We start from the raw sequence: 23,525 nt of genomic DNA on the forward strand, positions 1-23,525 counted from the left end.
TGATCAAATTGTGCAGCTTTCACAGTTTAATATACATGGTGTCACAATATAAGCAGTAATGTGAAGTTACGGATCTTAACATTATAAGCAAAAATATAGGCTTTTGTGTGTTTCATACATATTGAAGAGAGTGACAAAACTTAAATTGACTGCATTTTTTCCAATTTGGTGCTACTTCTGACTGTATCATCTCAAGTATGTTGAGGTTATTGGAAATAATCTACAGATAATTTTTGGAGAAAAGAACCACAGGCTTTTCCTCTCAGAAGCACCTTTTTAGTCTAGAAACTTTAATAGAAATGCAATAATAGTAATGCTTGAAGCAGTTGTAATGTGAATTACAAATCAAGTGTGAAAGTTGTAGCTAGTCTGTTTGTATGTATTAATACTTTCTAGTTGAAAACCAGAGAAATGGGGAAATCAGAACATAGATGCATAGTGAGACATATGCACTGTGTCGGGCTTTTAAAAAAACTATTTTAAAATAGTTTAAAACTTTTAAAAACTGTTTTGTAAAAATGGTTTAAAACTTTAGACTTTTAAAAACCTTTTAAAATTATTTTTCTTATTTTCAAATAGAAAGCATAGTTGCTTTTTTTCTTATGCCTTTCCTTGACAAAGATATAGTGTGCTTTTACGCAGTTGTAAAGCATCCCTGCAACAGTTTTAAAACTACTTCCCTCTTATTCTTCTGGCCTTATTCAATGTCATTTTAAGAGACTTGAAGCAAGGACAGTCAGACAGTCATGAATTATTCTGCTGTCTAGAACTGGTGCATGTTAGAAGACATAGTCCTAACACCGACATGAGGATCTTGACCATTTGTTCAAAAAAACCGAGCAGTAAACCATTAAACTAATAACCTTACTCTGTTCTCCTTTTGCAGTGACCACTACCTCTGATTAAAAAAAAAAAAAACAAACGCTAGATGAATGAATACTTTGTTTACATTATTAGTCTTCCTAGGAAACATTTTGCTGCAAAGTTTAAAAAAAATATTTAAAAGATTGCATGGTTTTCTCTTCAAGAGTCTAATGTTCACTCTGGTATTTATGCTAGTTTACTACAGATGCTTGCTATATATTCCTGCTGGAATATTTATGTTATTTTCCATGTACAATATCTTTAAAAACAAAGAGGGATAATGGAAACCATAGCTGGTTTGCTACGTAACCTAAACATAGAATTGTTGAGTTGCCACTGCCTTGTGTATTGTGTCATCTGTACTGGGCAAAGTGGCTTTAAAATGTTACCAAATGAGAATGGTCATGTCTAAAGTCCAGGCTACAGAGTTATAAATGATATTATAGGGCTCTAGAGAACCAAACCCAGCATTTTAAATGTCTAGTAGTACTGATTTCCCTTGGCTTTAGCACTGTGGGTAGAGAGAAATCATTCTGCCAGCTCCAGTTGGAGACTGCTAAAGAGGTTTCTTAATAAATAGATGGCTCTAACTAGAGCTGCTTAAATTATTCATTGGCAGCAATTTATATGTGAGACTTGTAGCCATTTATTTGATTCACAAATTACCCACTACTTATTTGTAGTCATTTTTTGTTATTATAATCAGCCCATGAATAGGTAATGATTTTGGTGAGTTTGTTGCTGCTATTTGCTCTTACAGTTTGTTTGTACTTTAGATAGCATGTTCATCAATTGCCTGCTGCAAGTAAATGGCATTTGTATTCTGTTCTCTTGTGGGACAAATTTAAGTTAGAGAAGCCCTTCTTTTTCTGTTCACAAATCATCGTTATGTCTTTATGATTGCCCAGCTCTTTCAGATGAAGACTATAAATAAATGTCCAAAGAACATACGGTGTGTGCACTTCTTTGCCATCACTGGAAGTCTGAATTACTGCAAGAAGCAGCTACCGGCTGAACAACAGCTGGCTCTGTTTGCATGGGAGCGAGACTAATGGGTGGGCAGGGAGGAAGATTGTGAAGAGCTGGAGACAAAGTCTCAACCTTCCATTAAAAAGAGACCAGCTCTTCTTTATTACAGTGATGCTGAGCTCTTAAATCCTGTTTGACTACTTTATAAAACTAGAATGGCCAAATAAGCCTTCCTTCCTTTCAAGATTTTTTGGTACTATCATCTCTTCTTCCTGGCAGGAAAACCAGACTTGACAACCCCCACGTTCATTTGTTATTGGATAATTCTAATGCACAGAATGTGAAGCTGTGAGTGAAAGAGATATCTTACCTGGTACTCAGTGTTATCCTGCTGTCTTCAAAGCTGAGGTATCTAATAGCATCTAAGTCTATACTGGAATCTCTTGTTCTGTCCCTGATAGTGTGCAGTGCCAATTAACAGGCTATTGCAATTAGCCTTATCTCGGGGCGAATTTTGACCTTTGAACCAACTGTGTAACTCTTGCATGAGTACACAGTGTTCAGGACTCTTCCTGAGAGATGTGGGGAGGAAGCCTTCCCTCTGAAGGGTCTTGACTGTATCAGAACTTTTCTGAAAAGATTGGGCAACCTGGCACTTTGCTGAGCATTGTGAACATCTTTAGAGTCTTCTCCAAGGCATTTTAAAAAGCCTTTCTTTTAAGGTGGACATGCATAAGAGTGATCTTGCCATGCAAAGAAGTGAAATAGTTAATCATAGTGGGGAAAAAAGTTCAAACCACACATTGAACTCATTTTGACTCTAAAAAACCTCAGAATGTTGGGCCACACTCACGAAGACTTTGTATGTGTGATAATCAGTGTGAGCTGTCAGCAAAGCAATCATTAAATGGAATTTTCTACTGAACTCCTGTTTTTCTTAACATTTATGAGTTTCTTCATTCTGCAGCATTTTTCCCAGTAAACCTCGACAAATCCAAATGTTTACAACTAAGCAAATACAAGCAGTGCCACCAGCAATCAGTGGGGGTTTTCCCATGTATTTGTGGGGGATTTTTTCCTTGTATTTACCCAGGTCTGGTCATAGGGCACAGCAAATCTTCATAAGCTAAAGAATTTCTCAATAAAGATATGCCTTATTTACTTTGTTCTGTGACTTTTAAGAGTCTTCAAAATGTGAAGTTGTGTTATTCTGAATACTGTGGCATTTCTGTGAAGAGTCTTGTAACCTGTAGACAAACTCACAAAAGGATAGATTAAGTTCCATATGCATTTTACTCTATCCAGTCATGGGGTAAGAGTAATAATATTAGGAGCAGAGACTAGCCTATCTACAGATTAATTCTTCTGATTTTATATACTTTTATTTTTCTTTCTTATCCCGTGGGTCTTGGAAATTTAGTTCTACAACTACATGCTTTCAGGAGGACTAAGCATGACCACAACCAACTTAGTGGTTAGATCACTTGAGAGCTGTTTTTTAACTAACAAGCTGTGTGAGATTTCCTGGTTATTGCCAGGTGTCCTGATTCCTACACTATTATATAACGAATATAATATAACATGATTATATATGTTCTATACCATGGCTGTTACTACTTTAATGTCCTAGAGCAGTGAGATTAACTTCTGGTGAGGGATTTTTAGGTACATGTCTCTAATCCCAACTTTGCTTCTGCCTCTTGTCCATTTACTTCCTAGCTTTCTTTGGATTAGAAAGAAAATTATTCCCTCCTTCTGCATTTCTGAACAAAAGGTATGCTTTATGCTGAAATTGCTGCTGAAGTTCCATACACATCATACTGGATTTGAAATGGATATAGGTACTGGATATGGCTCATCTAGGGACTGAGGCATAGGGGCATGCACTATGCAAACTGCAAATGAGTTTGAGCAGAGGATAGTCCCTGAAACATTCTAGTCAGCCAAGTTTATGATGCTTTTGTATCCATACGGTAGCCAGTTTTATTTCTGACACTTCCAATGAAAACAGCCACATATGACTCAGTTAAGAAATCAGGCAGTTTATTGTGGGTTATTATTTGAGAAGTAGTTTTTCTCCACTTTTGCATATAAGTGCTTCTTTGATCTAGGCACTGGAAAATTTATTCCGTGGGAAAACACTATCATATTCATAGCATATGTTAGGTAGTACAAAGTATTTATTATTGTGGTGGCATGAAGGAAGGCAATAAAAAATAACAGGAGCAGTAAGCACTCCCTGTCTGGTCAGATCCAGTCAGACTTAATACATCTCAACTTTGGGAGACTGGCAGAGATCCAGGGCCTGTATTTGGTAGAAATTTTATTCTTTGTGTACAGCGTGACGTTCTTCACTGCTACTCTGTGTCAGATAGCAGGCTTTAAGTTATAAGAACCATTTCATCTTGTTATTAAAATCTATGTTTATTATCTGCTCTAGTACTCTCTTTAGAGGTTCTGTATTTCTTTAGAGGTGCTCATCTCCACTATTTGAGAAGTCCAGTCCTACCTCCTGATTAAACATTTTAGCAAGCCTCTCCAAAATCAGAGTGTTTTCTCTTCCTGAGAAGAAGCTTCTGGGAAGTTATCATGGACTTTTTTTTTTTTGTTTCATTGTGAGTTATCTTACCTGATACCAACCTCATAGTTCTATTTCTTTCTCTTTTCAGAATACAGGGCATCAAAATGATGCATCTCTTGACAGGTATAACATTTCCCATTCAGAACCATATGAATTCTTGTGTCTTCTTTGCCTCAGGGCTTCAGGTTTTGTCCATGTATGTGTGATTTTTAGTACAGTAAAAGCTCAATGTTACCAACACGAGCGGCTGTACTTACAATATACTGCCAAAAGGGCATTCTCCAGAATAGATGTTATTCACATGTAGCTCTTGATATTGAATCTGTTTAGTTATCATCTAACTGGTCTTAGAGAGTACATTTTTTTCATGTTTGAGAATGAGGGTGTTCCCAGTCGCACTGTTCTCAACCGCCTATGTCTGAACTGCTTCTTAATTTGTCCTGGTTTATTTCTCTAAGTATAAACTAGGTGGCTTATTTCAGTTACAACCTTAAGTATAGCCCTGAGCAATCCTTACATAATTGTTTCTTATGATAATGTGTTGATATAAAAGGAGAATTCTTATCTAATGGATTAAAATCTTTGAGACTTCTAATAACATCTGTTGGGATTCTTGCTAAAGGTAGTCACATAGCACATGCTCACAGGTTTATGTGCATATTGGCAGGTTGTTTGATTCAAATACAGTAACTATGGTCAAAGGCAATAAATATGTACAATTTGTTTTGGCTTTAGGTTTGATGCACCAACATAGTCTTGATACTCTATTTGAACTTGACATTGTTGAAGTGCATTCCTTTTCTGAACTGGAAGAATGTGTCTTTTGAATTCCAAGTTAATTCAATCTGACGCAAGAGAAAAAGACGTTTTACTGGCCTTCTTAAGGGATGGTGGCTTCATTTGTCATGATCCTTGTAATATTTTCTATTACTGAGTAACTTTATAGACAGAACTTGTGTAGATTAAATACAAATTCAAAATGAGATTATTGCTTGGTAAGATCAAGGACTTTGTGCTTGATGTTGTTATGAATCATTCCTTTGCTCTGTATTGCTGACCTGAGATTTCCTGATAACTCCACGAGGAAGAAAAGGAGAATGAGCATGGGGCATTAGAGCCAAACTTGGGATTGTTGTCAGTCATCTGTTTGACAAGTCCCAAGAAACAATGTTCTGTTCTCATGCTCATTAAAACCTCATCTATGGATTTTATGCTGTAGTTTTAACCGTATCCTCTCTGCATGAACAGCATTTCTTAAATCAATATTAGTGTCTAAAATATTGTTATATGTTTGAATTCTCACATTTTAATATAACTTTCTGAAGGGGATATAAATGGTGATACTTGCTATGGGGACATGATCAAGTAGCTGTTCCTTGAGCAAATCTGATACACTTCCATGGGATTACCTTCTGCAATGAACACAGCAACACAAGGGAAGAAGGTCAACAAGTTGATACAGTGATCCAGATGGTAGGAACACTGGTATGGGGTATGTAGAGCTGAGGTTTATTTTCTACTGGGCTTTGAAGTTCACAGCTATCTCTGCCACTTCCTTGCCAAATGCTTGACCCAGGAGAGAAGGGACTGCTGTGGATGGGGAGGAGCCATCTCAGGTCCACTCCCTGACAGTGTTTTAATCTGCAGATCACCCGGTTCATCTGGCCTGCAGATGCAGGAGCACAGCATCTCACCAGGCGAGTAAGAAGAGAATTCAGCTAGAGGGATGATGCCTTGCTCCCTGCTTCAAGGACTATCAAAATATTTTCCTGATGCCTTTTTAAATAAGCAGTGCTTATTTAAGTGCTCCCTGAAATTCCCTAAAGACACGGAAAGCACCTATTGCTTGCAGGGCGTAAAATCCTATCAGGAGCTGCTGAGAGTTAAGGAAGAGGTGTTTTTCACGGGCTCAGTATGTTGCTTATCTCTCCCCTCCCTGTTTCCAGCCCTTTGATGCTCTTTCCCACTGGTGTATGTTAACAAGACTCTCAAAGACTTCATGAGTTTTCATGACTGCAGCTGAGACTTTTCTGTCTCCTGTGCATCAAGGGAGACTAAGGTAACTGCCTGACCCTGGTTTTGAATTTGTCAGCAAAAAACAGTGTAACAAAAGAAGTTTTAAATCTTCAGTAGGAAAAGGTACCTGTTAGAAATATCTATACTGAGGTATGGTTATAGTTACATAAAACGGTTTTGCAAAAAGTGAAGTTCCAAGTTTTAATTTTTGCCCTTTACACGATATTTCTGTTCTGAATACCAGTTTCACACGGAGTCTTAGGAGAGAGAAAGCTGGCAATTGAACCCAGATCTCACAGAATGATCCATAAGAGCAATTTCTTTATTAAAACTTTTATGATTGAAAAATAATTGAGATTGCAAATTAAATATCATTAAAAGATACTACTTCATAAAGTCTTAAAATAATAAATATTTTACGTCATATAAATAAAAGTAATGTGCCACAGATTAAAATATTAATAAATGGGTTTTTATCAACTATAACCTATTAAGGAACTGTAGCTGCTAAAGCTTTTGCTTAAAGGAATTCTAAAGATATGTGTTACTTGTAATTAAGTTGAGTGCATGAACTGTTATGGATATATACAGCTACTCTAAATCAGAAAATAAAAATGAATTTATATCTTATATCAGTCACGTCTTTGGCAAGCTGAAATCCTCTTATAAGATTGAATACAGAAGAGAAGTAGTAAATAAAGGTGTGAACAATGAGCATGAATCATTAAAAATATACACATTTTAAGACTGTTCAAATTACTTTGTTTCTTTTGTCAGGCAGGAAGAAACATCTGTTTTAGATCTAAGGAAACTACAAATTTGCCACTACTGTATATGAGCTTCAGTCTAATGAGCTGAGGAAAAGGAGTGATTTGGTTTGATATTCTTTCTTCAAAAAGCTTCAAAATTGTGGGCATAGTCTTTCAAAAAAGGCATGCTGCTTTGGTTTAGCTGCTGCTTGCTTAGCATTTTATTCTCAAATAAATCTATATTTCCCTTTAGAACCTGAATTCTTTATTGATTTGAAAGATTTTCGGATAAATCTGACTGAAGCTAGCTTTCAATTCTGATTTGGCATAGAGGGCCTGAAATGGACATTGGAAGATGGTACATAAATTGCATGTTTTGCTAATATATAGTCCATTTTTGATTCATGGTTAACATTGCTAGTGGAAACCTTAATTGTACCAACTGATGCTCTGTTGTGTTTTAAGGAATGGCAGATATTTTCTGTATTAAAGCAGTGTTTTAACTCTTCGCATGGTAATTACTGGAAGAAGCCTTTGCTGATTCAACTGCAAATTCAATATGTCCTTGATGCTTTTGAGACTTTTTAATACATTCAAACTAAGTCTACAGGGGATAGAAGTGTTCTAAAGAGTGCATTGTGTTTTAAAAGCTTTATCTGGAAAACAATAAATAGAGGACTGAGATAGTAGTTGTCCTAATTTCCATTGATTGATACATTCTATCCAATTTCTTGAGATACATTGATGTATCTGCTGTAATGTTTCAGCCGAAAATATAGCTCACTTGGTAGATTATGTAGATGTTTAGTTATTTTGCATTCTTGCAACTATAAAAAACAATTAGGTAGTCTAAGAACTTCAATTAGGGCAGACTCACTTCTTGGTGGATTGTGTATATTTTCTGCAGGTGACAGAAACCAATTAGTATTTATTTTTGTTGTAGATTTTCAGTGCTATTAATACTAGCTTTTATAGTAACGAGTTTGTCACACAGATTACTGCCATCACTTCAATAAGTGATGGCACAGAGGGTAATCAAAATTTCATTTGGTGTATTTAGTGTTTAAGTCTCCATATTAACAAGTGAGAACAACTTTTTTTTTCCCCAACAACATTTCTTGGGGAAATGCAACAAAATTATTTTGTATTTTCAGCTACAATATTTGTTAGAAGTTTTTCTTACATGGTTACATAATTACCTTTTAATCTAATAAGTGTGCTTTATATCTGCATTTCTGTTAATATCCACCATTGTCTTGTTATCATCATGATGATAATGGGCTGTATTAGCAAGGCAATCAGAGTAGTTTGTTGTTGAAATTCTTCCTAAGCTTATCACAGTTTTTTATTCTCTATCAAGCGTGCAAAACAGATCATGTACAGATTTTTAACCTCCATTTTTGACTGGAACTTGCAGAAAAATCACGTCCTATATTTTACTACACCAAGAAATATATTAAAAGTGGAAGAAAATAACAAATTAACTAGAACACTGACCAGATTGTTCAAACAGTGGTTTAATTTCAATTGGAGAGATAAACTATAAACTTACAAAACAGCTCTGAAGATAAAAATAAAAAAATTTAAAAATTGAAATCTATGCCTTGAGGAAGCATCAGAATTCCATATTGATTTTTGGGGTTCAGGGTTTTTTTCCAAAGAAGTAATGAATATACATTAAAGAATTGAAAAAATTAAACTAAAACTCTGGAAATTAAGCTGGGAATTTTAAGATTGAACTATATTCTTTTTGTCTTCTGTATCATTGTGGAAGTGAACTACATTTACTCATAATATATTTTTAATTTTTAAAGCAGAAGAGTTGAAAATCAGTCTTTCACTTGTCCTTTAGGCTGTAGTGTGATTAAAAGCCTATTCCTGTAAATGAAGTATAAATACATATCTCAGAAACCTGAAGGTAAGAGATAAGTTACAGAGAATGGTTATATTTTCTTATCTTCTAAATATACCTTTGCTTTAAACCAAATTGTACCCCACCCCCATATGGGAAAACAGATTATAGCAAAGACTTTAATTTTCCATATTATACTGATGATTTAGCTAATTTAAAAGTTATTTTTAGGAGGGGAAAAAAAGACTAGATTTTAAATCCTCTCAGATTCTGTGTACCATATGCATCTTTTTTGATGTTGCACAGATTGGTAAATCTGTGCTTTCCCTTTGTAGGCTCAATCAGCAGCTGCATTAGCTGTTCCTGTGTCCTTTTTCTGTATTGAGCGCACTTAAGCCCTTATGCAACCTCGTACTTTCTGTTATTGCAATAAATTTCTGCTGTTAACCAAATGCACATGCTGCTTCATGGTAGGTCTTTCAGTTCCTGTGGTGGAGGAAAGCGATACTGATAATACATTTTTTGGCAGTGACATGATGTTTATCAACCACCTTGCACTTTCTTTGATTTTGTGCTATTATATGTTCTGTATATCAGTTTCATGTTTGATATTTCAATTTATTCTTCTGAAAGACCTCTTCCTTGAAGACAACCCCAATACCCTAGTTTTTCTGTTTCTATGGTATTTAATTAATACAAATGTTATGATGAGTGTAAGCACTGTTTATATAAACATATGGATGATGTTTACAAGAAATTTAACATTAACAGATTTTTTTTTTTTTAATTTCAACAGTTTTAATATTGTCTGAATGCTTTTATTTTCCCACAGGAGACATAATTTGTATACAACAAATAATATGCAAAACTAATGTATAAAGGAGAAAATCAAAATAGCTAATGAATATAATTTTCCGAAGCCTATTTCAAGTTACACTTGAAAATATATGTAGTTTGCATCCATTTCAGCCACACTTTAAGATGTATTCTCCCAAATATCCATCTATGAATCCTAAACTTTTATTTAGCATAAAAAACCCTGCCCTGATTTTTGCATTCAGTTCTTTACAGTCTCCTGTGCATTACATAGTGATATTTCAACTAGGATTTTTCTTTCCTCTTCATTCATAGTCATTACATTTCTAATATTCAGTTGCTGGTTTTGCAAGTCTCTTTGGAAGTATTGTGATACAAGTTAACAAAGCACATTATTTACTTATTCTGGCCAATGTCATTATCTTTCACTACTCCTGTATATACTCGATCATCTTTAAACTAAGGCTGTCAGGTGTCTGGATCTATTCCAGCCTGTCTTGCTTATGCTTAGGATGTGAAGACACCATTCATTTGCATTCCTAAATAGCTATTGGACTCAGCCTTAGCATTTGTGATGAAACTCGAACTTTCACTGTGTGGCAACAAAGTTACATCCATTAGGAAGGTCTGTGTTTACTATTCTTCTTAGGTATTTCTTGGCAGAAGTGAACAGTTAGTTTGATTATAAAGTAAATATTCACTTGAATTATTTTGATGGGTCTGAAAACCTCCATGCCCCAGAGCTGTATTCAAGACTCATTTCTTTCCCTACTTCTCTCTTTTTTTGCTTTACAAGTGTGATGTGAAAATGGCTTAACAGACAACATTTCTGAGGATGGGACTTTTTACAAGTTCTTTAGGAAATCTGCAATCTTTGCTGGAGGCTGGATGCATAATGTTGCACACATTGTAGTAGAATTGGAAACACTGGAGCAAAGCGCCTGGCTTGTCAAAGTACTGATGCAGTGGCTACGATTTTCTGCTGCAAGGGAGCCTGGTATAGTGAGTATTACATGCCAGTGTAGTTTGAGGAGACTGATAGCTACGTACCCTTGCTACAGACCATAGTCTGATAAATGTAGCTGCCAATTCAACCTGTGTCTGTCTCAAAGTTGCAGAATAAAAACAGATCCTCACCCTAGTTTGGGTTCCTATATGATCCATGCATATTCGGAGTCAAAGGAAGGAGGAATTTAAAGCAGAGAAGATAGGCTATAGGAGGTCGGAGGTAGGAGAGTCTACTGAGGCAGAGATAAATCTCAGCTGACATTTTATTCCCTTTTACTGAACTTGTATATGAGCCATATTGCTATTGAGAAGAGTAGTGTTTCTTCCTGATAATCTGCGAGGTCTCTGGCACTGTTTCTTTGCTTAAAGTCATGTCATTTATGACTTTCGACACTTCTGTATGAGTACTGATCCTCTTAGACAGCAATTGGAAAGGAATTATTTGGGAGATGCTGAAAGAAATCAAAAGATAATGGAAGTAACGGAGACTGCATGCAAAGATAAGAAGGAAGAACAAGAGCAGTGATGGGTGTCCTGGGAAAGGCACTAGTGCTGCAGTGAGAATGTTTTATTTTGTTCTAAGGTAGTATGCTTCAGGTCATAGACCTAAACATAAAAAAAATGTAATTCTGCTCTCCTAAATAACACATTTAATGGGGAAAAAAGAAACACAAAACATTTGGGTTTGATCATATTCTCCTGTCCAAAGCTGCACTTCTAAATTAAAAGTGTATGGAGGCATGGGGAAAGGAGGCTTCCAGTCAGGGTTTTTTTTTCTTCTCTTTTTTCTTTGGGAAGGTGACAGCAAGTGACTTAGTCTGTAGATGCCAGACCTCACAAAGTGGAAGGAAGAAATTTTGGTCTATACAAGATACAAGTGGTGAATATGGAAGGAAGAAATGTTGGTCTATATGAGATACAAGTGGTGAATACATACCTGATTTTTGTCTCATACAGGAACAAATGGCAAGCCAAGTGCAATGTGTCATGAATCATACTGAATTTGTTGCCTGCCAGTTAGACAAGTGATAGAAAGTTGTACTAACTGATCTATGAAGTGATACCAAATTTTTCATGTGTGTAAAATGGTCTCACTGCTGCTTTTCTTCCTCTTAGAACACTTTCCAAATCTGTGTTCAAAAAAATAATTTTTCACTCCATGACTAGAAACACTCTAACAGGGCAGTTCTCAGACCATATTTTGACCTTGGTACTTGCATCCAGCAATCACCAGTGGAAACACTGCTTGTTAAGCTGTTTGGTTGAGCTGATTATCACTTAATTGTGAGGCAAAACTGGCTCTTGGCAAAGGTTTAATTATTTTTTTAGTATAATTCTACTGTAGATGATTTGGAAAAAAGTGATAGTCAAATTAGAGGGTTTTCTTCTATTGGAAAGGTTACATTTTAATGCAAATTAAAATTGTCATTTAAGGAAAGTATTTTCCTAACTTCTACTCTTATAATACATACAGTAAATCCTGATAAGCTTGTTTATATCAAGAAGTAAGAAAAATGTAAACAGTTGTATGAAGTAATTATGTTAAGAATTGAGAGGTCAGTCAGAAGACTTTAACATGTAGACATGAACTATTTCACTGAAAATCTTATTCTGGGCAGAGGGAATATACTCTATACACTGAGCTAAACATTTATGGTTCATCTAATTAGTTTTCACTGTCTAATAAAGTCCATACTATCGAATTATTTAAGTTTTGTTAGTAATATGGTTAAAAGCTTATACATAAACTTCCTACTTGCTCCCTCTGTTATTTGGTGTTATGCTTCCCCTTCCAGTACTTCTCCAGGTCTTAGAGATTGACTCTTCAGTCCTCGTCAGGAAGAGGCAGAAGATTTTAACAGTAATTAACATCCTGATTTCTCCACCTCCTCTTCAGTTTTGGAGTCTGCTTGAGGCTACTTTTTTGTATTTTCTTTAGGCTGCTTACTTGCTGCTTCTCCCTGCAGCTCCCAGGCAAAGCCTGGCAGCTGCAGGCTGTCCTTCCCCAGCTCTGTTACCCCAGAGGGGCTGTTTGTCCCACAGTGACTACGTAGGGTTGCCAGCCCCCTGCCCTGAGTGCAGGGAGGTCACAAGTATGTGGCCACCAGACAATTGCTGCCGTGGCTCAAACCATCTTCTGCCAAGGTAGGGCCAGACCTGTGCTGAGACTCTGTGCTGCCAGGTCTCCAGCAGGCCTCTGGCCTTGTGCGAATGAAGGCGAAAATCATGTGTACTGGGCTGCAGAACAGAGCATCCCAAACATTTTTCTTGCAATTGTTACCGACTCACGAGAGATGTTACAGTCTTTCAAGACATGAGTAAGAGCTGATCTCAGAATTGTTTGCAGTGTTGGATCTTTCATATTTATCATTTCTGGCACACAGAAGATTGCATAATGCGGTTATAGTCAGCTACCTAAAATATTTCTCACTGTGAGAATGTGGTCCTTTGTGTTCAGAACATATGTTCTTTTATATTTTTAAATTATTTAAAAACTTTGCATGAGTGAATCAGAAATCTTGTCAGTTGTATGACATGGGTTTGTGATGCTTAACTGTCTTTGCTAGAAATCACAATAGGAATAGAAGTGAAGAGCAAATGCTAAAAGACATGTTTTTTCAGAAGTCAAAATACAGATAATTAACAAGAAGGGCAGCAGACTAATTTTATTGTTATATTCACCCGAATTCAATGAAGACCTAAAGGTCTTCATGCATGCGTGCTTTATTAAATGAACGCGATACGTATCTAAACCAAATACTTTTTAACAGATAGAATTTTAAAACAGACTGGGGCAATGGTGGACTTTATTGCTTTTTAAACTGCTTTAAAGACAAAGTGTAGTACAATCTGGAAAACTGGACTCAGTAACCCTTGCTGTGAATGTGCATAACCAGACTTTGAAAGCTTTTTTTCTAGTGACTTCTGCTGTGAAGTCTGTTCTGCACCAATAAAATTATTTCTTACTGTATTATTTCATATAGAAAACTTTAATGGATGTTTTCAAGTTCTTTTCACTCTACTATAAGCCATTCAGAAAACTCCAGTCAAAGTGCTCCCATATTCTAGAGCGCTATTGAAAGCATCCAGCATAGGACAAAGACTTGTTCACTGAATGACACCAAGTATGTAGAGTTGCTAGTGCGATTTTTAGTAACTCGTTTTCCTATTGCCTTTGCAGACTATGGCACAATTAAGAAAGTACTCGCCCCAATGAACCAGAGTTCAAGCAGCTGCCTGCTCGAGGAAATTGAACTCCTGCCAAAAACTCAGCGAGAACCCATCAGGAGCCTTCAGATTCTGCACAGCCAGAGCGTCCTTTTTGTGGGCCTGCAGGAACATGTGATTAAGGTCCCCCTGAAGAGATGTCCCTTTTACAAAACATACAGGTATGAAGAATCAACTAGTTTGATTTGATTGGAGAAAAATCCTTGCAAGGGGCTGTGGAAAAATGGGGAGGAAAAACTACAGTAATTAGGAATCCAATTACCTCTCTCACCAATGGTTTGCTATGTACACTGTTTATCAGAAGTCTCTGACTTCTTGTACTAAGTTGTTAGGACTAGATGAGACTATCAAGGGAATTAGATTGATATTTAAATGCCATTATACAGATTCTAAATCGTGAAATGAAGCAGTAAGAAATGGTTTATACAGAAAACAAGTATCTGATAATGTGCAATAAATCTGCCGGTTTCATATATTTAAAGCTTGAAACTTGGACAACTTTAAGTTGAGGGTTTTTTTTAAGCTCTGTTATAATTGAGTAAATAATATCTCTGTGAGTTCAGAAAGAAAACTGAACTGGATGAACTGAGAGTTAAGACTAGTTGGAAAAATGGCTATTTAAAGGTGGTGCTGGATCAGAAAACCATAATAAATGTAAATATACAAGGTGAAAGTGTTACACAGATAACAGTTGTTCAATCAAATAAGGAAAATAACTTACAAATTACCACTTGGTTTTAGGCTGTGTTATTGCAGTTAAGGAATTTGAAGTTCGTTACATAACTTTTTCTATAGGTTATTTAAAAGTGCTCCTGGGTTATGAAACATACACTGAGATGGGTTATTTCATCTGATTAATTATATCTTCTCTTTGATATAAGTGTGGTTCCGGTAATTCAGTAGAATTGGTCTGTTATATATCAAATAGACTCTGACCCAGTGTGACGAGCTTTTTGAGAGCTGTGACAGATGCTTTTGGTTGTGTTTTAGCTTGTTTTGCTTTCCGCTTGCTGGGCTTTTAAAGGAGGAAGAAAGGCTGCCAGTTGCCTTTCTTGACTGCTACACTCAGGTTCACAGAGTCGTTATCTCTGCATCAGACAGATTATACCTGCTGTGAAAGGCAATGACCTTGTGCAGGTGGAGACGTTTCTGGTTGTGGAAGGGAACACGCACATGGTCACAGCAGGGAAGTGACTGAAGGACACAGAATCACAGAATCACAGAATGTTAGGGATTGGAAAGGACCTCAAAAGATCATCTAGTCCAATCCCCCTGCCACAGCAGGAACACCTAGATGAGGCTACACAGGAAGGCGTACAGACAGGTTTTGAATGTCTCCAGAGAAAGAGACTCCACAACCTCCCTGGGCAGCCTGTTCCAGTGCTCTGTTACCCTCACCGAGAAGAAGTTTCTTCTCAAATTTAAGTGCAACCTCTTGTGTTCCAGCTTGAACCCATTACCCCTTGTCCTATCATTGGTTGTCACTGAGAAGAGCCTGGCTCCATCCTTGTGACACTCGCTCTTCATATATTTATAAACATTAATGAGGTCACCCCTCAGTCTCCTCTTCTCCAAGCTAAAGAGACCCAGCTTCCTCAGCCTTTCCTCATAAGGGAGATGCTCCACTCCCTTCATCATCTTTGTTGCCCTGCGCTGGACTCTCTCCAGCAGTTCCCTATCCTTCTTGAACTGAGGGGCCCAGAACTGGACACAATATTCCAGATGAGGTCTCAGCAGGGCAGAGTAGAGGGGAAGGAGAACCTCTCTTGACCTACTAACCACCCCCCTTCTAACACACCCCAGGATGCCATTGGCCTTCCTGGCCACAAGGGCACAGTGCTGGCTCATGGTCATCCTGCTGTCCACCAGGACCCCCAGGTCCCTTTCCCCTCCACTGCTCTCTAATAGGTCATTCCACAACCTATACTGGAACCTGGGCATGTTCCTGCCCAGATGTAAGACTCTGCACTTTAGATCATGGAAGGAGGGGCAGGCTGCTTGGGAAGAATATAAGGCTGTTGTCAAAGGATGTAGGGAGGCAACTAGGAAAGCTAAGGCCTCCCTAGAGTTTAAACTGGCGAGAGGGGTCAAGGTGAAGTGTGGTGACAACAACAGGTGAAGAGTGGTGGCTCAGAGGCAGTGGAAGGACCTTTCTGAGGGACCTGGCTCTATGTGGGGACTCTTGCCATGCAGGAGGCCAGGGAAAGGCTACTGGGTTGAGAATAAGACCTAAGGAAAAGGTGTGCCCTGAAGAGCCAGAGTAGACCAGAGAAGGGGGATGTTATCATTAGTAGAGTTCTTTACCAGCCTCTTATGCTGTCTTATGTAGCACATTTAGGCATATTGTACTAAAATAGAAGTGACAGAACACTCAAAGCCCTATTGGAAGTCTTGAAAAGCTCACTTTAAGGAAAAGTTGTATATAGGCAAGTCTCTGCCTCAAGCTTTTGGTTGGGTTAGGGGCCAACATAGCACCACGTTTCATCTTTGGTTTTGCAAGGTGAAACAGGATGTGTGCTGGTCCTGTAGCCCTTTTTGTTTCATTTCCTCCTTTTTGTTAAGTGAAGGACATGTATTTTGTGAGAGAGAGGGGGGTGTGTTTGTATCTGGAGAAGGGAAAAATATAATGACATGTACTTGTGCTTCTCTGCTTTCTTGACTATGCCATGATTAGGCCATTCTGGTTGTACAAAACATTAAAAATGTTTTCTTAAACTGATGTGTTTATTTCAGAAAGGGAGATTGGGATGCTATCCTGTGTTTCTATATGGACTCTGCACACACAGATAGCTCAATAATATGGGTGTCCCGTATTTACACCAAGTCTGCACTCTGCTTCAAACACTTCAAGGCTAGGGCTTTATTATGTTATTAGTGATGCGTGAACTCCAATATCCAGAGATGATACTTCCAGAGCACCTGTTTGACTGGTGCCTGTGCAGAGGGTCCCACAGGGTCCCTGGTACTTGTGCTTCTGTCCAGACAGTTCCCAAGGTGCATCATTTCTACCCCAGCTGCAGGGCCCAAACTGCTTCTGCTCTTGGAGGGTGGGACTGCTGTCTCAAATCACAGACCCCCATATATGGCCGCAGGCTAGGCATTCTTCTCCTTTTTTGAGCAGCAGGGTCTAATTGACTACATTTTAAGAGTTTATTTTTGTGGGGTTGGTTGGTTGGTTGGTTTGTGTGGGGGTTTGTTTTGTTTAGTTTTTTTTTTGTTGTTTTAAAGTGGTGCTGTTCCCGTTTTACTGAGGGCAACACTACTTAAATTATGCAAATCCTGCTGAAATAATAATTTATTCCTCTGCCCAGAGGTATGTGAGGTCTCATCTTCCACTGGAATGACTTACGTAAAAGGACATAAAATTATTACTCATGGTGTTTTTCAGTCATATCTTTTGTAGTTATATCGCTTTTCTTTGAATAATTAACTAACTGCTGCACCAAAAGGGTTAACATCCGTGTTTTCTTCCTGGTTAAAGAGTTCACCAGCAATTCTAGCTCTGTTTCATGTGAAAGAAGTGGATTTACAGATGTGATCTAGATGGAATAAAGCATCTCCTTGTCATCTATCATTAGAGACTCAGATTGTTTGGAAAATGCAGACATAGTCTTTTTCTCACTTATCACTTACTTTTGGCTTGACTTGTTTTTTCCTGTCTTATGTCGGATTTCAAGCATATTTAGTTCTCTGCATGTGGAGAGAGTGTAGGTGCATTACTTGGGGCTATACATTTCATTAGGTGATGAAACATCTGAAACTTAGTCACTGCATTGCTGGGTGCTTTAATACTCACATTCTTGTTACATGTTGCCAACTATTACTTCTGTACTACAGCAATGGGTAAATAGAGTAATGAGTATACCTTACCTAAGGAAAATGCCTTGGAGCATTGTGGTTATTTTTTTGGATTATTTTAATTTTATCTATTCACATTTATCATACTCTGCCAAGGCTATATTCTGAACTTCCATCAATAATAACTAGAGTTTCTTCCCCAGATCAAGGGCATGTGTAATCTTTAATATCTGCTTCACATAATTTTGGAGAAGTAGAGCATGCTTGTGTATAAATAACAGCCTTAAAAAAGCCAAAACGCTGGAGAGGTACTAGCTCATCTGTCCTGCCTTTTTGTGTCACAGGCAGAGTGCTCACTGTCTAATCTTTTCTAATCTTTTTCTTTAGGTTTATTGCAAGGGTTTCAGACAATGCAACTTCAGTCCCTCTGTTGAGCAGACTGTTCCACAAGCTAGTATCTTAATATCAAGATAACTTTCTTGAGATTGTCTGGTGTTTTTTATTGCATGATTCCTTGTTTTGTCTTCATGTACCAACCTCTAGAGCATGTGGTTACTGCTTTTATTTGTAATTTATTATGTCTTCTTAATTATCACCCTGATATTCCATACGTATTTCGCTAATACGTTTTTCCTTGTAAATCTGTTCCTCCAGCACTTTATTGTGGTGGAATCCTCTGTGACACAGTGTTGCCTCTGACAGACATTCCCTCTGATTCAGGACAGTCCTGTTCTGCCAGCTCATGGCTCCACTCCCACAGACACTGTTATCGAAGGCCCTTGAAAATATTGTTTTATATCTGGGGATTGAATTTTACATCTGGGAATTGAATTTAGGTTTTTTCTGAGGTTTTTTGGTGTTTGTTGGGTTTTTTTTTTTGGTGTTCTAGGTGCAGTTCAGTGCAATTTATTGCTGACAGCAGACCATACCACAGGCAGAGCCTGTTGTCACACCTGTAGTTTGTGTTGCTCCACACTTGCTATTATGCTACGGCGTTTTCATTATTTATGAGTAGCCCTTGTTAGTTACTTGGATTGACAGTTTTCATGGAGGGGGTCTCCCTCAGACTTCTGCCAATGGCTGAACAGTTTTGAACACCCTGTCATAATCCTGCTGTTTTCAGGAATCAGGTAGGGAAAAGTAGTTTGGGCATATGTATTCTTACAAACAGTTCTCCAAAAAGCCCTGCCACTGTCATGCTCCAGGAGGAAACAGCAAAGCAATTACCTTAGTTTGGCTCTCCTTGGGAAAAATCCTTAAGACTTGACCAGGTTATTATCACCCGGGTATTGCAATTTACACATCTCAGACTTTTACAGAAGACCATCAACATTATTTACTAGAGCTTTTATCTTCATTAAGAATTATCCAGCTCTCTGTACTTCTTCAGAGTTGAATAGGCCAAGCATAAAGCATAACTGACTTTTGTATACACACTAATTAACTGTAATGCGAGATAAATAGAATGATAAACATGAGAAGATAAATACTAAATTCCCTGAAGTTGCAGTGTTTGCTATTTACTTTGAAGTCTCTAGGCATCTGTAGTAAGGAGTAAGATCTGTGGCAGGGCGTCAGGACTCCATGCCCTGAAATGGAGAACTGGTCAGCTTTCTTTTATTGGCAGCTGTAGCCTTCAAAGCAACCTTGGATGGCGGTGATTTCTCTGAGGCAAATTTGTCAATGTAATAATTTGCAGTAGAGTTCTCCGTGCATGAGTTTTGAAAGTAGGGGCAATGAAAAGTTGTATCAGCCCAATGTTCTGCAAAATCTTACCAAGCAAGAGTCAAGAATTGGTATTTCTGATGGAAGGTAGGTTTCATACACCTAGAAGGCTTGAAAAATAATCTCACTATGATGTTATGTCTAAGTAAATAACTAGTGCCATCTACTAAAAGCTGTATAAACAGTGTGAAAAAACAACTTTTGGAAAATTTGAGTATTGTTTCTTACATTGTGTACTTAAAATATTATTGGGTCACAAGATTGTTTTGCTGAGTAATGTTATCATAACTATTCTACCGTAACCCTGACTTTTCTCTCTCTGTACGCCATCATTTTTATTTTGGCTTCGTTGTTAACCATCAACTGTGCAATCTGTACATACACGAAAGATAACTGTAGCAGCACAATAATAAGAGAGGTACTGGATTAACTAACATAAGAAAATTTTTGCAAATTTACTTGCACTTTATTTCATTCCTGGAACTCCAGCAAGATTATTTGATTAAGTATTTCAACTGCTGTTGCATTCCTTTATTTTTCCTTGTCTATAGATGTGGCTTCCTCAGGAGTAACCCTCTCATTCAGTGCTAACCTTTTTTCCTGGGAATAAACCACTGTGACTATCACTACATAGCAGAATAACGATTTCTATATACCAATGTTATAAAAGTTAACACAGAGTAATGTGGTCTAAACTATTACTAGGTGCTAATGTGTCCAGAAGAGCTTGCCAGCACATGGAATTTAAATAGCTGCTTTGAAATAATCATTCCAGAATAGTTATTTTTGGATTTCCAGGTGGATTTCCTTATTTCAAAATATGCAAACCTTATTGCAGTTTCAATCAGAGAAACACACAGTTACATTAGACTGTTCGAACCCCTTGAGGCATAATCTGAATTAGTGATTCCAGAATCAAAGTCTTCATAAATTTCCCAAACAAGGATAAACCATAATCCTGTCTGCAAAACTAGATTATAAGCACATTTAAAAAATGTGAAGACTTTTTTTCAGGTATTAGATGCACTGCAAAATTATCTTCCATTGGTGTGAAACTATGAGAACATTAGCAAAGTCAGAAAAACTATGAAATAAACACACTCAAAAGAGGTACAATATTATTCCCATACTAGGGACTCAATCAAAGCTTTACAGGTCTGAGGTTAGCCTATTTTTCTTTCTTCCTCTTTGAGGACCAACATTTTTGCAGAAAGTGTCTTTGTCAGGCCCAGAAAGTGCATCAGAGACAAACTACGCATTTACATTATTCTGCACCTGAAATATTTAGTCACAACTCTTTACAGTGTGTGATTTATGCGTGTACATGTAATATTTTAAGCACACATTTTTGGCAAACAAGAAGGAATTTTAATAAACAGGTAGAATTTTACAGCCTGCTCCCAGTGTATTTATTGCAGTACCTTATGAGGACAAAGGGAAATGTCTTTTCCTTTTAGTTTGCAAAGTTTTAAGAAAACCAGATGGACTTGACTGCATATTTGCAATTCAGATTTTTATTAGCAAGTTATTAAACAAAGAAGTGAGCTTAGAAATAAAAATTTTAAACCAGCATATGGTTTTCATATGTCATGATCTAAGTCATTGCTTTAAAAAATACCAAAAGTTTGAGGAATTTTATGTTCAGTGTAGTTACTGTCAAGTGTTTCTTGAAAATCACCTGACATGGTTAAAACAACCCACTTTCCAAGGGATCATTTCACTAGTCATTTGATACTTGGCAAGTGTATTTTCTGGAAACAGAAGTTCAAGGCACTGGATGTTTTAAAAAGAAATGAACAAACAAACAAAGACAAATCTGGTAGGGTTTTGTTATTATGATTTTTAAAGAATTTAACATATCAGATACTAGCCTGCTATGCAGTCAGGCCAGCACATATCCTATGTATTTCAACTTATGGTGTTCTGCATTACACATCAGTTGTTTTCTCATGAGAATTATTTGCAGCTCTCTTAATATTCTGTGATATTTTTGTGGACATTTTCATTTATGTGAAGTTATACAGAAAATTAAAATATGAGTTTGGAGTCCACTGAATGTATGAAAGAGAGAGACAGAGTATTCTTGATGCAGTAGTGTGCACTGTGGGCAGGATTCCAAGACAGGAGTTTTGATGCTCCAGTTCTATGACCCCAAACTGAGTGGCTTTAAAGACCATCTGCTCCACATAATGCCCTCAAAATGTTGAGATACTAGCTATCTGGTTACTACTTTTAAGGAGTCACGTTGTACATGTTAAATCTGGGCCTACTATCTTTGTAACTGATTCATATTCTAGTATAAGGTTAATCTCAACATATAAGTTCAAAAGAACCTAGATTATAGCTGACTAGAAGGATATGGAAGTTGTGTGCCCTGTTTACATTTATATCTGCTAAAGATTTGCAGATCTTTTAAAGACAGGGGGATGCTGTATGGAAGCAAATATGTCCAACCTGGGCAATCACTATTGTTGCTGTTCTGATCTAGGAAGACATTGACTTGTAGGAAGACCCCCAAATCTGTTGCTCTGGAGTTGTTTTGTAGATAGCTCAGATTGTCAGACCCTATTTGCCAGTCACAGATTTGCAGGCTCTAGTTTCAGCCCATCAAATGGGCTCTGAACACCCTATCTGCACCTGGTTGTCCCAGCATTTCAATGCTCCTACCTCTTAATCAGAGGGCTGAAAGCTTTGTCTTGGCTGACTGACATGACTGGAGACCTCAGATGTTATTTTTTTACAATGAATGGCAAGCCTACCTTCTCTTGTCGAGAACATGCTCTGAAAGTTGTCTTTCAAATTTGTCCCAGAAAGACTCACTTGGAAACGTCTGTGTTCAAAGAATTGTGTGTTATAAACAATTTTACTAAAAAAAAATATACATAAATTTCTGATTCTGGATTTGAAGGGAGGAGCTTGTAAATTTAAGGCTAGTATTGACAGTGCATACTGCAAGATTGAATTGTACCTAGATGGTGTTGGTTGCCTTATAGAAATTCACTTAGGAAGAAGCAATGGTAATCCACACAGAGTGGCTGAGATAATTAAAGTATTTTATTTTTCTTAATGGTATAGGCAAGGGTTAAGCAGGATTCTGAATATTTGACACGCACCTTAGTTTGAACTCCTACGACTTAATAAATTGTGTACCTATTATTCATGTTCTTCTGCATCATTGATCTATATCTTTAGATCCTCATTCTTCATTAAATTTATATATATGCACACATATATATAGCTACAAAATCAGTAGTAATGAAAACACTGAGAGGTGCCTGTGTACAGAAGCCCAGCATCAGATTGATGTATTCATTCAGAAGCAGATAAGACAGTGCATTTGGAACATGAGACAGGCTTTTATCTTCAGTTGTCTGTTCAAATTTGCAATGAAGAATCTGGCTTCTGTGAAATAAGATGGTGACCCCAGTTCAGTTCCTGGTATACAAAGTGTCCAAATCTCAGCTGACAGTAATTGGAACTAGGTAGGCATTGCTACCTCAATAGAAAGGATCGGAAAGGATCAGGACGCTCAGATATCCTCTGTTCTTCAAAATGCTGTGTATAGGTAAAACCAGAAAAATGTTTCATTGAACAGTCGTTGAAGATGCACCCCTTATGTTTATACATTCTCTGAATAAAATGTTATGGCTCAAGAGGATACCAGATTAGCACTTAAAGTGTATATTAATATGGGAATATATTCTTCCTCTGAAAGGAGATTGAAAAAATCTCTTTGAAATCAAAGGTATTGGGACATAGCTTTTAATCTTAAGGGGGTTTTTTTTGTTCTTTGAAAAACATAATGAATTCTTTTTAGTCTAAAACCATATGGGGTTTTTTATATATTTTGCTCTGAATGGTGCTCATTTCTGCCTCATTTTCTGTCTGAATAAATCATCTCAAATGTAAGTGAAACAGA

General features: G+C 37.2%; 1 protein-coding gene across 8 annotated transcripts in view; it reads left to right on the forward strand.

Moving 5' to 3' along the window:
• The window catches only part of SEMA5A (semaphorin 5A), a 330,124-nt gene that overhangs the window by 213,273 nt on the left and 93,326 nt on the right, over positions 1–23,525 (forward strand). For all 8 annotated transcript variants that reach the window (XM_065628512.1, XM_065628511.1, XM_065628519.1 and 5 more), the window contains one exon: positions 14,037–14,244. In XM_065628512.1, the coding sequence (XP_065484584.1) occupies positions 14,037–14,244 (208 nt within the window). The remainder of the gene's footprint in view (positions 1–14,036; positions 14,245–23,525) is intronic.

This window comes from Caloenas nicobarica, chromosome 2, assembly GCF_036013445.1.
Source record: "Caloenas nicobarica isolate bCalNic1 chromosome 2, bCalNic1.hap1, whole genome shotgun sequence".
Classification (NCBI taxonomy): domain Eukaryota; kingdom Metazoa; phylum Chordata; class Aves; order Columbiformes; family Columbidae; genus Caloenas; species Caloenas nicobarica.